The 19,088-nt window shown below is 28.3% G+C and overlaps 1 protein-coding gene across 1 annotated transcript; it reads right to left on the bottom strand.

Annotated features, from left to right (window-relative positions):
- Positions 1-1,291: 1,291 nt before the first annotated feature.
- noc (zinc finger protein no ocelli) lies at positions 1,292-13,848 on the bottom strand. Its single transcript, XM_016050084.4, has 2 exons — positions 13,605-13,848; positions 1,292-5,424 (listed from the first exon to the last, which is right to left on the bottom strand). Exons 1-2 carry the CDS (start codon positions 13,659-13,661, stop codon positions 4,051-4,053), a joined length of 1,431 nt encoding a protein of 476 aa, XP_015905570.1. The 5' UTR covers positions 13,662-13,848; the 3' UTR covers positions 1,292-4,050.
- Positions 13,849-19,088: the final 5,240 nt, after the last annotated feature.

The following is a 19,088-nucleotide window of genomic DNA, read 5'->3' as shown; positions in this document are numbered from 1 at the left end:
GAAAACTCTCAGAGCAAATCTTCTCTGCAATGGATAAAGCTAAGCTTCAATTTATAGTTGCAAAAAAATTAAATCTACACGTAAACATATTGATACAATATCCTAATCTTGAATTCATTTACAAATGTAAATTTACAGACAAACCCTTATCTTCATTGCAAAGAATTAATAAAATATCTAATACTCGTTACAATAAATTGATAAGAAACGTTTATCTTCATTGCAAATAAGTTATAGAAAGCTCTAATCTTCATTATAATATATTCAAACATCTTGCCTTTTTTTTTTTTTTTTTTTTTTTGTGAGGGGAAAAAAAAAAGAAGAGGCCGTACCTTTAGAACTCATAGAAATAAAACTTATTGAGGGATTTTAATTGTTTCTTTCCTGGAATTATCAGACACAATCAGTACGGTATTTTATTTACGTCACACTTGAGCTGCACAACTGGTGACGATCTGGGAAATATCCCCGAGGATGATCCGAATACAATCAGACTCATCGTTATTAAGAACTGGTATATTTAAACTTTACCCAAATATAAATGTCTTAGTAAAGAAATTAAATAAAAAAACACATACTTTTGAAATAAAACATTTAATTTTTTTAATAAAATCTCTATAATTTAAACAATTTTAAGCACAAGAAAAAAAAAATAATGAGTGAAAGACGACAATGAGGCGAAGAGGTTTTGAAAACATGTTTGCTAGTCCAATTTCATTCTCTATGATTGTCTCATAAATATTGCACAATTACAGTGAACGATGGCAACATAAATTAAATATTAATCAAATTAACTATTACAGCTGTATGTTTCTTCAACAGCAATTTCGTTGAAATTATGATTTAATTAAATATCATTTGTTCAACATAAATTTAAAAAGCTCGACAACTGTATTAGAATAATACATAGCATTGAGAAAAAGTAAAACTTAATGATCATATGTCAAACCACTACATCATGTTCATGGTTTTGTTTGGCTTATATCTTATACAACAGACAACAACTCCATAGTAAAATCGATTTTGAAAATATTAGTAAGTGTATAAAATGCATGTTATATGAAAGAAAGAAAAAAACATAAGTGTTGTTTGAATTACGCTGAAGTGTAAATAATAATTACATACGTAATTAAATACTTTAACAAGATACCACTCTACGAAAATAGGATGTTTCTTTTAATCAATAAACTGTATTATTAAAATAATAATTTAACAAATTAATTAATTAAAAAAAGTTCAAGCAAACAAGCTTTTAAAATAAATTTCTGTTAAAAAAATTTTTTTCAATACATTTTTGTTATTCCAATTTTTCAGAGATAATTTTTATAATTAATTTCCTAAAAAAATATACGTCTTGGGGACTATTCATACTGTTGATTTAGTTCTGTTCAATACAATTAAAAAAGTGTAAGTTATTCTTAACCGTAACTAATTTAAGACTTCAAAATCAGGCCTAATACCAGATTATTGGCAGAATCATTACTAATTACATCTCGTGATATAACTTTTACATCTGCCATTGTAAATACTCGTAAAAATGCAAATTGATAAAAAAAAATTAGATTAAAATAGAAAAAAAGAAATATAGAATGCCATCGTATCACTACATAAATATGAAACAAAAGCAAACATGGTATCATCTGGATGGGAAACATCAATAAAAATACACTCATTATTACACACACTTGGCATCTGATTTGGCGACATTTCAGAATAAATAGGAGAATTTCCAAGATGTTTTATCTCTTTATGTACAATTTTCAAGAAACATCCATGGCAAAAAATGAACGATAAATTAATCCAGACTATTTAAGAAATTAAATCTAAACAAAGTTTTAATTCAAGCTCAAAAGCTCAGTCGGTAAAATGAAAACGTGTGCACATGAAAAGCTAATAAATCACTTTCTTGTTGCCACAACGCCGAGAAATGTGTCGTAAAATATACATATGTACAAATATTATTTACAATTTTCTTCTCTAACTTAATATCTTACTCCAACACAAACAACATCTTTAAAATTATTCTATTATCCTGATCAAAATTTTCAAATTGCTATTAAAATAAGCTGCTATAACGAAAACATAACATTTCAACAACTTAGTTAGTTAACAAGTTATCTAAGTTATGAATGTAATCCATATAGTTATAATGTTTCAAATTTCAGCCTTTTATAAATATTCTTAATTATTTGATAATTTTCAAGCCATTTACCGTAAAGGAAAAGTTTTTTAAATCGCTAATACAACAACAATTTAAGCAATGCTGTTTAAGATGTTTAGCAATTTTAAGAAATATTTTTTGTTATGTGTGAAATTTAGAGAACTAGTATGACTATGTGTTTTAATTTTAATCCCCTCAAAAATTTGATACGCCCACGACTCACCCATCTCTTAAACACTAATAAGTGCTCTAGATTTCTTTGGAATAGACAAACAAAAAAGTCAAGCATTTAAAATTGTTTTATAAACCATGAAAATTTAATTCCGATTAGCTAAATTGCTATTATTCATTAGAACAACGTATTTTGAGTTCGAAATAATGAAGTTCTATGCATTATCATATTAGCCATTTGAATATAATCCAATCAATTTCAAAGGGAGTTAAAATTTAAATTGATGAATATAACAGAAAATTTAATTACTTATAAAAAATAAAAAAAACTGGAAAAAATAAGAATAAATAGTTTTCAGCATTTTGAATTCTAAAAAGCAGTGAGATATTACAAATAAGAATGAATTGGCATAAATTACAACCTTTGTGACATCAGCATAAGCAACACTTCTACATAACAATCATTTAAACCATAAACAATGAACACATGCATACTACAATTATAATACAATCTCACTTATTATCATCACATATGTAGATAGTATGGTCTTTGGCTGGTTATTAAGGACAAATGTTATAATGTGCAGTTTATTATCAAAAACTGTTGTAATAATGCCACTAACACTTTGATATAAATATAATAATAAGAAGGATTTTAGTGCATAACCCTTTATCAATAAAACAATTTAAGTCTGTTAACCTTAATTTAAAATTATGCCATTTATGCAGCTTTTAAAATTATAATATTCCAAATTCCAACCTTATTATTTCGTTTTTGAAAAATTTCTTTTTCAATTGATAAATTTAACAGTAAATGATTTATAAATAGTAAAAGATAAAGCAAAAGCCTTAAAAAAAATAATAACTATCTGGTATTTTTTATAGTCATTGAAGGAAAATAAAATTTTAAAAAAAATCAAATCATTTGTAAATTTAGATTGTAATATTTTCAGTTTAAAAATGACATAACTTTTAAAAAAGTTAATTTTACTTTTAATTTCACAATTTAAATGCTTAATTAGAAAAAAAAAAACTAGAAATATTTTAATTGATTAATAGTTTATTAATAATTTAATTATTTTTAAACAGAAAAAATTTTGACACAATTTTGAACAACAATGTTGGAAATTAAAACCATATGGATTCACACACTAATAAATAATTATGTATCTAAATGATAAATAAAAATATCTCTCTTAGAGTATGCATTCATGAGGTGTTAAGATAAGATATGAAAACATGCAGTTATCATTACAAATGATATTCAAATTTGATTTATCAGCACATTTTCATGCTAAGTCGAAAAGAAGATTAATAATGTATAAAAATAAACGTATTATAATTTAAAAAGTTTTAAAAGTCAACAATCAATTTTAAGTCTTTGAAATAAATGATTTTAAAATTTAAAAAAGAAATGAGGCCGTAATTTTATTTTGACATTTCAGTAGTAAAATTAAAGCCAAAATTTTTTTTCTGTAAGTTAATGAATTGCAACGATATTTAAAGTGTATCACAATATAAATGTACAGAATTTCGACCAATAATTACATTTGCTTTGTCAGAATTCTTTAGTAACTTAGTCTATTATATATACACTTAAATTATGTCATTGCTTTGGTCATAGAAACTATTAAAGTAATAAAGCATTTTGAAGATAATTTAGAATTTTCTGAATATCAATGAAAAACCTATACAAATATAGATTGTTTATGAGCGAGCTAAGGATGTACTGGTGGTCCAAGTCTCTGCCCATACAGACTGTAAGGATAGTATACACCTAAACCTGGATGTCCTAATTGAGGAATTGGTGCTCCGGGTAAACCTGATAAGGTAGGCTTATACGGATGATATCGATTTGCAGCAGAGAGTGAACTAACAGGGCTTAAACTAGTTGGATATGTCCTTCTTAGACCAGCTGGAGAAGTTAAAGTGGTAGGTGAGCTAAAATGCATATGGCACGCAGCATTCAAGTTCGATGACGCCAGGCTAAATGCTGGAGACAGCAGTGATAATGATGGCTCAGAAGTTGGTAAGTTCGTGTGAGTCCTAAGATGCTGCAGCAACTCCTCAGAAGTACTGAATCTTTTGCCACAATACGTATCACCAACAACCCAGCTACAAACATTTGGCCTGGACATCAACGAAGGAGGATATAAACCAGACATGCTGGCAGCTGCAGCCATGGCAGCTACTGAGCTATTCAAACCAGGAACTAGTCCTTGTCCCAATCCTGGAACAGATCCTAATCGGTCATGCGTGCACTGCGTACACCCACTAGGACAGGGAGAAAGTTGAGCACCTTGCATACTATATTGACAGTTCGTGCATGACGGATCCCTACAGACTGGTACTATAGCATGACCACCACTAGCAGTTCTTAGCCTCGCATATCCAAGATAAGGTGATAGTCCTGGTGTCAAACCAAAACCATTTGCTTTAAGCAAACCACTTTGAGCAACTCCTTGAAAAGCATGAGCATCCATGCCATGTCCTGGAATCGGACCACAACCATTACAATTTGCTAAGGGATTCAAACCTAAGCCCTTGTAAGCACTAAGTCCAAGTGGAGGATAACCGTCCTTGCCATCATTACGCGTCAAGTCCAAGCCAGAAGATGAACCATACCCTAGTCCGCTCAGGGTATTTTGAGAAGAACTCAAAGTTGAAGGAGAGGTATCAGAGGTAGTTGAAGGCGCGTGAGATACAGTTGATTCCGATTGTTTGTGAGAACTGCTTCTGCCATTTTCAGATGCATCTGGCGAGCTTTTCCCACAAGAACCAGTGCTTATTGCTGGAGATATGTGATTAACAGATGACGGTGTACTAGTCTTTGAATTGGGCGTCTTTTTGCCGTTGAAGTCAGATTCCTCTTTCTTGATGACAGATTCATACGGTTTGAAAGATGGTTTGCTGTTACTATGATCATCACTGATAATAACAGGTGACTTGTCTTTCTTTGAGTCGCTACTGTCTTTGGTCTTTTCAAGTCCAGATATGACGTGTTTGTTGTTTGGGTTGTCACTCCCAATATTAGCACCAATGCTGTTACATGTTTGAGCAAGAAGAGCCAACGGGCTTTTTTTGGTATCCAACTAAAATAAAAAGAAATAATATGTTTATTAACAACTTGAATAGAGAGACATAAAATAAAAATAAAAAAGAAATGCTTATGATCTAAACTCATAAAATAAATACACCAAAAAGAAAATTGAGTTTACGCTTTCCAAAGAATTTTAAGTTCTTCAAATAGTGAAATAATTTCGTACTTCATTTCTTACTACATCAATAATTTTTTTTAAAAAAATATTATCACTACCTTAACTTACATATGATGTAGTATGTACTTTTAAAAAAAAAAAAATTTACTTTTATTTACGTCGCACTAGAGATGCACAAGACTATTGGCGACGATCTGAGATATATCCATGAGGATGATCCGAAGACATGCCATCGCAATTTTGCTCCTCTGTAGAGGGGATGACTCCCCTGCTTTGATAGTCCGACGACCTGAGAGCGAAGTCGAGCACTGATGTAGTATACATGGAAAATTATTCGATTATAAATATCATACTTTTAATGTTTAAAATTAATCATCTAACTTTTTCAATGAAGATTTTTCGCAGTAAAATTTATATTATAAATACATATATTCCCACACAATCATAGTTATAAGAAATTAAATACGGAAAACGTCGTTTAAAAGCGTTAACTTGAATAAACAAATACAATAACTAAAAACAAATAACTTTCTAAACAAATGATCTTACAAATTCTTGTACCAGATGAAAAATTAGAGAAATAAAATATTTAGAAGGAAAAAAAAGTTACAGAGTTAAATTTTTAACTAATTAGAAATAATTTATTTTTTCCTATTGAAAATTAAGAAAAAGAAGATAAAAGAGAAAATTAAAATCGCTAGCTATTGTAATGAATTTAGTATTTTTCAGTACAAAACAATTTTCCGAACAATATTCACGGTAAAAAACAAACCAAAATTTTATTTTTATTTTAAGTAATGTGAAGGTTAAAGCATATTTTTAACAATACCGATTATTCTTAACTCCATAACAAAAGACTTAACTTAAATTTCGCATTTAATAAATTATAACGATATAATGCTAAAAAAATAATAATGCTTCACAAGTATTTAAAAAAAAGACATTTTTCTATAAGCAAGGTTATTTAAAAAGCAATCTTATGATTATCAATTCTGTACAAGTTCATAGATGCCTAAGTTGCCATCTCAAACAAGAGGCTTAACAAAAGTTCAAAGCAATTTCTTAATTTTAATATTATTGTCGTGGGTATAAAAACAAATCATTTAAATAATATAAATAATTTAAATAATATAAATCATTTAAACTGAATGACGCTTTTAGGAAAGAAAAGAAAAAAATGCTCCAATTCATCAAATGCATTATTTTTGACAAGGTCAAAATAGCAGTGCAAACAAAGCATGGCGTAGAGCCAATATTAAATTTATGCTCCTCTTGTTGAAAAATTTGTTTGGCTTGCGGCAACTTAGCAAGAGGAATTTTGTTTCAAAAAATACTACAATTGCTTTTAGAGTATGTCAATTATTATGTCATCATGTGATTAAGACGTCTAGAGCAGCTTTGAAATATAAACAAATAATAAAAATAAAATAAAAACATTTCCGCGACAACCCGCGGAGGGTCAGAGAAGTAAAGGCTCCACGATTTCGCGACCAACGGATTGATTCTAGCAATTAGGTATTGCGCACAGGCCGCCTTTACTTCCCAAACAAGCTGGTACCTATCAAATGGAAACTGCCTGGGCTTCTAGCTGCTAGTGGAGATCGAACCTCAGTAATTCAGACTGTTTGTTCAATGCCTTAACCTTTCTACCATCACAGGTCAAATAAAAAAATAATGTGAAAAAATTTGTGCTAATTGTATTTTATTTTATTTATTTAAAGACTAATTTAATCAAAATTCTTTATTAAAAACACCCATTTTTTTTTTCGGAAAAGAACTAATTAAATCAATAAGGCTTTCTTCAAGTTAGGATATATCTCATAAACCTTGAACTACGATTTCAGAGATATTTAATTAAATTAAACCAAGTTACTCATTACAACTGTAATTTAAAACACGTAAAATAAAACCTAAGATGACAAATAATTTTAGATTAGGAATGAAACTACCATCCCCCATGATGCTTTGAAGCAAATCAAGAACTCCCTTGTTACCTTACCCAAATGTAAATAATTTTAGTTAAATTATAAATAAAATGTCTCTTAGATACGTTAAGAAGAAAAAACATTTTTAAGTAATATGAGAATTAAACTAATTAGAAGTTGAGACACGATATTTTTTTTTACACTATTGAGCTGGCACGAACCGCATTCCAGCGAAATTCTGCCGACATAGATAGGAAAAATTCCAATAGATTTTACGAAATAATATAAATTCCATGATAATTGTTGCATAATGTACTAGATATTCAACATACAGGGAATGTTAGGGTTTCTCATTGACATCAAAATAGAAAAACTTCAATATTTTTCAATATAGCATTGAATAAATGTTGTGAATTATGTTTACTAATTATTTTGAATAGTAATATGCATTCAATTCATAAGAAATAATGAAGATTTTTTAAATAATTTTGAATGGGAATTCTGATTAATAAAATGAACATTTCAGAACAATTTTTTTAAATTGATTTCTATTAACGAGGCTCGGTTCATTATAGATTAATAATACTTATTTAAATATTCAAGCAAGCAAGCAATAATCTGTGCAGAAATTTTATTTTAATGGGGACCTATTTAGGAAACTTTCCAATTTTAGGGAATTTTCTAAAATGTTCAAACACCAGACGAATTCTTATTAAACCAATAGACCAAGAGAAATCGGCCAAACCCCGTAGTCTACTGAAAAATGCAGTAGAGCTGACAGCTATATGTTTAGGAAAGATGCTGAATTATAAAATATACGTAAGGATAAACTGAGTCATATAGTAGAATAAAGTAATCTATTATCGATTATTCATGCATATTATTGTCAAAGGAATTCCATGTCCTTCCATGTGAAAAATATCAAGCACACATGCCCTGCCCATACGCATGTGTGTGGGCCAACACTGAAAATTAATGATGACATGCCTGAAGGCTGAACATAGAAATCTCCTGGGTGGCATGCTGTACACTATAGTCAACCAATAATTTGGTGTAAAGTATTCTAAACAGGTAGGAGGAGATTTGCTGTAGTTAACACTACCTTATAATAGAAATTGATGGAACAGGAAAAAGGCCCATGACACATGAAGTTAATTTTCCTTCAAGTTTTCAAGAATAAGACTAATGGATAAGGCCAAACACTAACTGAATGTCCAAAAGGTGTTCTGCACTCAAATACTGAACTGATAAACAGAAATTCCAACAATGTGGTACCCTTCAATCAATAAACACTGCTGTTGTTTGCAAAAGAACTCTCTCCTGGTTGTCAGCTGGTAGGTTTGGAATGTGATGAGTCAATACACAAGAATGATATGCGAAATGAATAGCACCCTTTATGTGTGGTCAAATAATGCTAGACACCTTTAGGTCAATGAAATTAATATTTTACCCAGACGCGCTTTTGATTTCAATTCTTATATTAAAAATGAATAAAAGAGTTCTTTTCAGAGTCAAGCAACAGTCCCATGAATGATATGCGCATAGTTATTCTAATCGATGAACGTCAGAGAAAAATATTAATTTAATATCTTTCGAAATAGTTGTGATTTACTTCAAATGTTTTCACCGTTATTTGATGTTATTATACATGACTTTAAACTAAAAAGCATATATGGCAACGTTACTTTTGAAAAGTAACGAGTAAAAGTACAAGTATTTTTAAAAAAAGCAATGAGTAAAAACTTCTTATTTTAAAAAGCAACGAGTAAAAAGTACAAGTAAAAGTACAAAACAAAAAAAGTAACGATTTAAAAATACAAGTAAAAGTACAAGTACAAAACAAAAAAAGTAACGATTAAAAAGTACATATCTAGGAAATCGAAAATTCAAAGTAACCTAAAATTTTATTGAATAATATTCTTATGTTCTTTAATGTTTTTGAAAAATTGTTGTTATTTATTTAATTATTTTTAATTTTGAAAGTTATGGATATTAATTTATTTTTAAATTCGGAAGAATATTATAATATAATTTTATAATACAATCGTAGAATATAATCTTAATATCAAACTTTTTATGGATTTGCACGAAAAAGAAATTTTATCTATCGATTTTAATTTTTAGTTTATTATTTTTATTTATTTAAATTACCGTTGATTTAAAATTGTTTTACTCTTTAGAAACACGTTTTAAAAGCACAAACATAAATAAAGCAAACACGGGGTTTCAGATAGCTTTGTGATTTTTGAGCTAGTAAAAAATAATTGAATGTGCAGTATAGGTTGAAACAGAAGGTATTTAAACACGAAGTTAGCTGTGAATGCATGTATATTGCACATTAATTTTATAAATTAAAAAAACATAAGCATTTTTTTTTCTAATGTAACTTTTTTTTAGTTTTTTCTTTTTAGAAAGCTTACTGAGTTTTAGAAAAAAGTAACGATTTCATTCGATATTTCCGTTACAAATACTTGCACTTTTTCCCTAAAAAGTAACGAAAGCACTAGTAAAAGTACTAAATTTAAAAAGTAACGAAGTACAAGTAAAAGTTCGTACTTTTTACTTGTACCGGCGGTTCAAGTAACGAAAGTAAAAGTACTGCCATACAGGCTAAAACGTCAGTGGTCTAGAGAGGTTTTATAAGCTAAAGCTTATTAAATACTAGAAAAAAAAGCCTTTAGGACTTGTATATACGGAAAATAATTTAACGATATTTTGTTGATTTACGTGTTACTAAGCACTTACTTTAAGTATTTCCGTGGGATATACTCTATTAATCTTTCACTTTCTTTAAGGTGTTTTTATATTTCGAGTTCTTTGTTCAAAAGTAGCAAACAGCGTCCCCAAAAATGTTTTATATTTATCATTGGTTATTTTTTAATAATCATATTATCAATTTAAACGAATCTAGATTTCTTTTTTTAAAGTAAAAAACCGTTATACTTAAATTAGAAAAATTCATCAATGAATTTTAAAAAAAAATTTTTTTTCAGTGAATGCGTAGAAGATTTAGAACTGAAAATATATTTTCTATTGATATAAGTATTAGGAATACAGTCTGATATCCTAAATCTTCTATACAGAATTCTGATACTAGTATGTATTTGACACACATTAGAAACATTAACAGAATAAAGAATAAATTCGAAAATTTAATTCATTTGAAAATTAATGCAATTATCCATATTATAAAAATGGCTAAGCATTATACACGACATGGAATTCAAAAAATATTAAATGGTTATATAAATGTCACAAAAGCGTATAATTTTTTTGGGGGAAAAAAAACATCATAATAACTATTCAACAAAATATTTATATAGTCACAACGAAAGCAGCGAGCAATAGTGAATTAAATCTTAACTACAACGATCTATTTCATATTAAAATAACGAATTTAAGCTTACAGCAATTTTAAAAACCTGGTTGAGATCAGCTTTCTACGCCTTTTTCATCAAGCCTAACTATGTGTACCTCTATGTTTCAGGTTATGGTGAAACTACAAGGGAGTAAAACCATCCTGTATTTTCGCACTTGGACACGAAATAAAAATTAGGAGACGATTAAAAATACTAATGTCATTCAATTTGTTACAATTTATGCACCACTTTTAATCATAACTCAAGAGATGCGAGTTTTCAAGAGATGCGAGAAAAGTTTTCGTCACTTAGATGCAACACCATTCAATAATCAAACGTAAAGCATTTATCATCCAGAAAATCAAAATTTATTAATTTTTATATATAAAGGCGGGCTCTACTCTATCTTTCCTAATCAACTTCGAATTTGATGACTCTGTTAAAAATTCTCTTAACGTCATTCTAACGCCTTAGAAGCAATATATTTACGAATTTGTCTTATAGATTAACAGATTACAAAGTTTATTTTAATTGATTTACAATTTACTCTTATGAACGATTTAACTTTATTAACATGTAAAAGAAGTAAATTTTAAACGAATTACTTAATGATTGACAAAATTGAAATAAAACAATTCTAGTATATTATGATTCCACATCATACTGCATATAAATGGATGGCAACTTATAATGTATCTTTATAAAGTGGACGATTTTATAAATTAACGAATATTACAGATATCCATATATTTAAAAAAGTGAAATTCTTGAATTTTACCTTTTTTTTTCTTTCATAAGAGGGGAAAAAAACTTATAAGCTTATTATTGAAGGCCCAGTGTTGAATACTCTTTTAGAAAATAAAAGTGTTTTCAAAGAAGATACTTATGTTTTTGAGCACCAAATTTTAGCATATTGCTCGAAAGAAATGTTCTGAAGCTCTAAAGTTTAAAAAGTTTATTTATTTAAAATATAAATCATATTAATTATATATTAATATATTTAATTATACATCAACATATTTAATTATATATTAACTAGTTATTAGTAAATAAAAGTTTCTAAAGAAGATATGTCTTTCAGCACTGGCTAAGACAGGTCTAAACATAGTCCGTTTGTAATGCTTCATGAAATAATTAATCATACGACGGGACATGCTCCGTTCATAAAGTTATATTGACGGAAGGGTCTGAAGACGGTTGAAATTAAAGGCGTTCATAAATGCTTAGCTGAAGCATTGTGTTAAGATAGTTTTTTCATTAAAAACAAACTTAAATCTACGCTTGAGTATGCCTGCAAAACAATCTAAACCAGCATCCATCATAAAATTTTTTTGCTTTTTCATGTTGACAAATATTAGTCAAATATCTTTTATTCGGAGAAGAAAAAAAACAATAATAGTGGTCTTCATTATTCACTAACTTTCTACAACTATGTTTGAATCATGTTAACAAGAAAAAGTACATTATCACTGATATTTAGCAGTTTTCTCTGAAAAGGTATTTCTTCCATTATGAAGGAAACAAAACAAGAAAGAAAGGAATTTTATCAGTTACCACGATATTAGTTTATTAGTTACCACGATAAGGAGGATATTTTTAAACAGTTACTCTGAAAAGCCACCACTTTAAGACCAAGTAATGGCAGATCATCGGCATAAGGCCAAGAGTCACGTAAGAACATTAGCAAAAGCAACACACGTCGTCTGACGAACTTAGTTTACACAGTACAAGGAATCCATCCTGCTATAAAATGTACTTAGCTTTTAAAGGATACAAATAATATTATACACTACATATTAAACACAACGGAATTCCTTTTTTTTAAACGGTATTATAAGTAGTGAGAAAAAAGTTTGTTAAATTAAAAAATTCAAAAGCAAATCATCGGCATAAGGCCAAGAGGCAAAAGCAACACTCGTCATCTGACGAACTTAGTTTACACAGTAAGAGGAATCCATCCTGCTATAAAATGACATACTTAGCTTTTAAAGGATACAACTAATATTATACACTACATATTAAACACAACGGAATTCTTTTTTTTTTTAACGGTATTATAAGTAGTGAGAAAAAAGTTTGTTAAATTAAAAAGTTCAATAGCAGATCATCGGCATAAGGCCAAGAGTCACGTAAGAACATTAGGAAAAGCAACACACGTCGTCTGACAAACTTAGTTTACACAGTAAAAGGAATCCATCCTGCTATAAAATGACATACTTAGCTTTTAAAGGATACAAATAATATTATACACTACATATTAAACACAACGGAATTCCTTATTGTTAAACGGTATTATAAGTAGTGAGAAAAAAGTTTGTTAAATTAAAAAATTCAAAAGCAAATCATCGGCATAAGGCCAAGAGTCACGTAAGAACATTTGCAAAAGCAACACACGTCATCTGACGAACTTAGTTTACACAGTAAGAGGAATCCATCCTGCTATAAAATGACATACTTAGCTTTTAAAGAATACAACTAATATTATACACTACATATTAAACACAACGGAAAAAGTTTTTTAATGTAATCACAAGTAGTGAAAAAAAATGTTTTGTTAAATTAAAAAATTCAATAAGCCAAATTACTGAGTACCAGAAGTAGAATGAATTTGATATTTATCATCTTACTGCCATATAACAATTTTCGTTAATTACTTCAAATAAAAGGAAAGTAAAATCAATTCTTTAAAAAAAAATTTTTTTTTTGTTTGTAAACAAAATATTGTTTCGTAACATAGGAAAATAAAAATAAGAGAAAGAAGTTTACTTACAGTTGTGGACAAGGGGGATAAATATTCAGGTCTCAAATATTGGTTTCCGTTCAACATAATATCAATAATCACACATACTGCAGAAGCACAAAAAAATTCACTTAAAAAACGGTTGAAAATCCTATAATATCAAAGCACTGATGTTTATCAATATCATATCAACATGTGATCGTAGCACGCTCGAAAATTAAACTGCAACCACGCCACTATCAACAACACTTCGCAATGGTAGACGAAAAGTGTGAGGGAGATTTCCAAATCCGAGACATGCTCTCATAGGGTTGCCATATGTTTACAGAGGCGATATCGCCAAATGATAGGGAAAAAGTATTGTTTTGATTTCAAGCCATAGCCAATACAACAATCTTTATACAGTATGAATTGAACAGCATTCTTTATGATTGTAATGTTTGTTAGTCTCCATTTTCTTTTTTTTTTAGAAAAGGGTAATAGGTTATGGTGGCATTTAAAATGCTTTATTTATTTTTTTCTTCGTCTCAATTTAGTATTTATATTAGTTGCAGAACCATAAACGGAATTTTTAGCAAATTTCAGTATATTGCTTGAATAAAAAAGAAACTTTAAGCTCTAAAATTTAAAAAGTTCGCTCATTTAAAAAGTGAATCACAGAAAGCATATTCATTAATAAATTAATTATTCTTGAAAAATTCATTATTAATAAACTAGCTTTCAAGATGCGCGCAACTCTGTTGCTGGACAAATATTCTCACAGAAGAATTTATTGCGTACATGGGGGCAGAGTGAGAGAAAGCCCACTTTTTGCTTTAAGAAAACTGTTCTTTTATTTTAAACATTATGAATATATGCATATCTATTTTTTTCTATGTTTATCTATTTATATATAAATGTATGTATTAAACTTAAAATAAACGAGCAGTTTTCTAAAAACAAAAAAAATTGCCTAACCCCCATCACTCCACGCCTATAACCTGATTTGCTTTTTTGTAATCTTAAATAATATTTTAATTGAAAAAAACATTGGATGGATTGGAAAATAATGTTATTTATAATCGTTTTTTTTTTCTTAATTTTTTTTAAATTTTAAACTTTTGCTAATGAAATAAAATGTGTCTTCCAACTGTAACATGGTCGTCGTTCGGTGTTATATATTACTTCAATGATTAGAAATCTCTAAGAGTACCCCGCAAAACAAGGAAGAACGAAAAATAAAACGACAAATAAACGAAATTTTCCTGAATCATTACAGATTTAAATTTAGCTAAAGTTTAAAAATTTTTTAAAAAAAGGTGATACAGATAAAAATAATGAATCCTTTTGCAGATAAAAGAATTTTCTTTTTTTTCCATTTTAAGAAACTATAGTGACTATTATTTTGATTTTATCACTAAAACTTAAATTTCTAAAACCACGTGATTTGTCAGATAAAAACTTATTCGCACAATTCTATTGAAAAATAATACTTTATGGTGGAGAAAAATAATCGTTTGAGCGAACGATTATGAAAATGACAACGTCTCTAACCATTTTTTAACTTTCAGTTTGATATATTTGCTTCAAAATTAAAAATGTGACATCGTATTTTTTAATAATTTGCGTCACTAATCAAAAATATTATCTTAAATAAAATGAAAAAAAAAAAAGAAACTCTTTAAAAAACGATGTTACAAACGAACAAATTTTAATAATCGCTTTCTAGTTTTCAATATTAACCTTTTGTTGTGGAACAAAATAGAGATAATAAATAGACAAATGTATACCCTCTAAAGGCATTTTTATATATTTCATTAAATAAAAAATGATAGGATGCTTAAAATAAAACACATTTTATTGAAAAAACTATTTTATTTTATAACTGACATTTTTTTCGGAATCGTTTTCTGTTCTCTAATTTTCGATTTTCGTTTTGGAATAAAATAAGACATGCTGAGAAACTTTTTGAGAAACATACATCATATTTAGCAAATTTTTACTGTATCAGATATAACAATATATTCTACAGTATCAGATTTAACATAATTATTCTTATATTAGATTTTAGAAATTAATCTGAAGTCTAGAAATTAGTCAGCATTAAATGCAACGAATTAATTTCAAAACAATAATTTGCTGTAACAATTTTTTTAAGTAGAGAAAATTCTAAACTCAGAATTTTAATATTTATAATCGAAATTCAAATTGTGAATATCGTGTTTTCCATAATAACGATAACTGCAACCGTGCTCTTTTCGTTTCCTCCTAAGTAGCCAAAAGTAGCGATAAATGCTTTGGCTGTTAATCGGAAAAATGTGTCTGAATTCTTTTGTGATAGTGTTTTCAGTTATGCTCCAATGCGGTGTCGATGTGGGAGGGTCTTTTCGAAAGACGATTGGGCTATGACGTGTTGACGATTAACTAAAAAGGTGGGCCGAAGTTTGAGAGGCGGCAACTAATGAGTTGGCAACCAGCCAAATGTCAAGCTTACGTAACCATTCATCAAATCGTTGACAGGGGTGCCAATCACATTTGATTTATGTCAGCTTTTCATGTCAAGAGAGATGCAAGGGGGTGATCGCAAATTGAGAATATTCTCTACTAAGATCGTCCATTAATTCTGAACATCATTATGTTAAAAAAATAACTCTAAATTTTGTTGGTTTCTTATGTAGTTAATTTAACAATAAATTCTACATAGAAAACAAAACAATATTTATTGATAATGTAAGTGCACTCGTAAGTTGTTACATTCACATACATTTCATATCAACGTTCTACAAATTTTTCCATCACAAAGCAAACTTAATATAACCACTGTTGCCATTCTTAATTTACAATATATATGCGCTTACATTCGAACTAAATATAATCGCTGTCGCCATTCTTAATTTACAATATATGCGCTTACAATATACTCTTATCGATATTGGTATTTTTCTATTATAAAAATTGTTTTCTGTCTATTATGATAACTTATATAAAATAATTTAAATTTACTTTTGTTCCTTCATTCCGGTATGGAATAAAATTTACAGGCAACAGTTCAGTTTTGTTTGACTTAATTTACTAGGCTTAATTTTTTTTTCTTTTATTAAAAATTTCTCATGATACAGCGCAAGTAAGGATTACGGAGCGTGCTGAATCTTATTATTGCACACTGTATTCCTAAAATGGTGTTAGATTAATGTATTAAATGGGGGCATATGAACCGTATTAAGGCATTAGTAAATTTGCATAAAACATCAACAATGAAAAAGAAATGAAATATTATGTACTTTTCAATGATTTCTGTGGATAGCTTTTGCTAATGAGTTTTACTGTTTTTGGTTTGTAAATATTATTCATTTTGTTGCATATAAAGATGTGCGTAGATCTGAAACGAATCAAAATTTTGAAAAATAATGAAAAAATACGCATCAATCTTTGCACGAGTAGAATTGCGTCTTAGCCATTACCTGTAATTAATTTTCCTTTTTAGGTATGAGATAGATTTGTGTCTTTTGCTTTTAATGTCACTGGGAAAGCGGCTCTTCTCGGAGTTACCTTTTTCTTTGTAGTTTCAGCTCTTAATTGTCAACAACAATTTTTTTTAATCAATCATTTAAATTTTTTTTTTATTTATTTATTTATTTATTTTTTTTTTTTATTTTGTAATTTTTTGTCTATTGCCAAAGATAAAAGTAGAATTCTTATATTTAAGAAATTAGTTTAAAAGTAAAACTAAATAAAAGAAAAAGGGTAAAAAAGTTTTGTGTAATTATGACTCGAACAAAACAATTTTAGTAGGACAAACGTTCAGATTTATAAGGACAATCTTTTGGGAGCTGATCATATCAAAAAATTTATAAATAAATAGTAAATAAATAATAAACAGCTTTTGGTTTTCTTGAAATTACATTAAGGCAATTGTTATTTTTAATTATATCTGAAAATAATTAAGTTGTCAGTAGTATGGTATAAGTTTCTAATGTGCAGACAATTATGCTAGATAAATAAAAATTCCAGCATGATATTCAAATATGCTTTTCAGTTTCTGAAGACAGTGGCCAACGGTTTGGCCAATTGCTGAATCAGAAAAATATTTTTTTTTTATCCCAGATTTTTAAGTTTGAAAAAGAAGAAGAAAAAAAACAGGCTAAATTTAACTAAAATGTTAGGTTTTCTGCAGCAATTTTCGTGAATACTGTGGCAAACGGGGATTGCTATATTGTAGTGAATTTGATTAAAACAAGAATCCATCAGATGAAAATCTGTAATTAGATGGACAGTCTCTGAGATTCCGTTGGCACAACGTAAAAGACACGATCTTCTTTAAAATGCGATTGACATTTAAAACATTCGCATGCATTACATTTTTACAAAAACACAATTCTGTATTTGCCACTGTAACTCCTCTGGAATTTTGAATCTTCGTAAAATCATTTTAACTTATCATTTTACACATTAATTACAAATAATTTTTAAAAAAAGTGCTATTTAGTTAAAAATTTTGGGAAATTTGGGAAGAAAATTTTGATATCAGACTTGTCATTAAAAATCGGACTTATTTTTAAATATCAGACTTGTCATATCTTACTGTCTCTAATAACTACAGAACGAATGTACAAAAAAGAAAAGAATATTTGCAATTTTACAATATTGACAAATTTTATTCTATACTCTCATTAGTAGCCCTATTTTGTAATAAAACAAAAAGTAATTGGTACTTGCATGGATAATTTCTAAATTGCTGGGCAAAATTGAAAATTGAGACTGCCTTTTAATATGTAATTTATATCTTAGTGCTGCCATCTAGTTTTAATGCTTAGAAATAATATCTCATCCGAGATGTTGTGATGCACTCAACCTCTTTACGTGTTGATTTTACCTAAGCTATAATGTTATTTTTACCTATTAATAAAGTTTCATTCATTTGCTTGTCATAAAAAAAACTGTAATTCAGTATTTAAGATGAATAAAAATACATTTTCATTCCGAAGTTCTACGTTAGGTAAGTGCGTAATTCTATAATACGTAAATATGAAAGTAAAATTTATATTATTCACTATTTTTATGGCTCTTATATATATATATATATATATATATTATTCACTATTTTTATGGCTCATATATATATATATATATATATATTTTGCTTACTTGAAACAGTTTTATTTGATATATCACATTTATTTATTTTTTCAATGTTTAGAAAATCATTATTAATATTTTAAGTTATTCAATCGCAAATTTACTCTTTCTCTAAAACGCTGAGTTCTCCATTTACTAATTCACTTAATGTTGATTCGCCAATTCACTGATATACTATTTTTAGTAATTCTTTTCTGCCTTTAATCACTCCCTGTGTCAAATAATGACTGCGACCAATTTTGACCAAAATGATTACGACCCATTTTAAATTTATAAACCAGTAATAATTTATTCAACAAAATAAAATAAACTATATATAATTTTAAATTTACCCAATTCAGAAAACAAAGAGACTTCTAGATTAAGTAGTGAGAGAAATTTTGTCTTCGTGGAGGACTT

This window comes from Parasteatoda tepidariorum, chromosome 10 (assembly GCF_982258835.1).
Source record: "Parasteatoda tepidariorum strain Cologne lab strain chromosome 10, Ptep-v5.0, whole genome shotgun sequence".
In the NCBI taxonomy this organism is placed as follows: domain Eukaryota; kingdom Metazoa; phylum Arthropoda; class Arachnida; order Araneae; family Theridiidae; genus Parasteatoda; species Parasteatoda tepidariorum.
The sequence above is the reverse complement of the archived record's forward strand: the minus strand, read 5'-3'. Positions and strand labels throughout refer to the sequence as shown.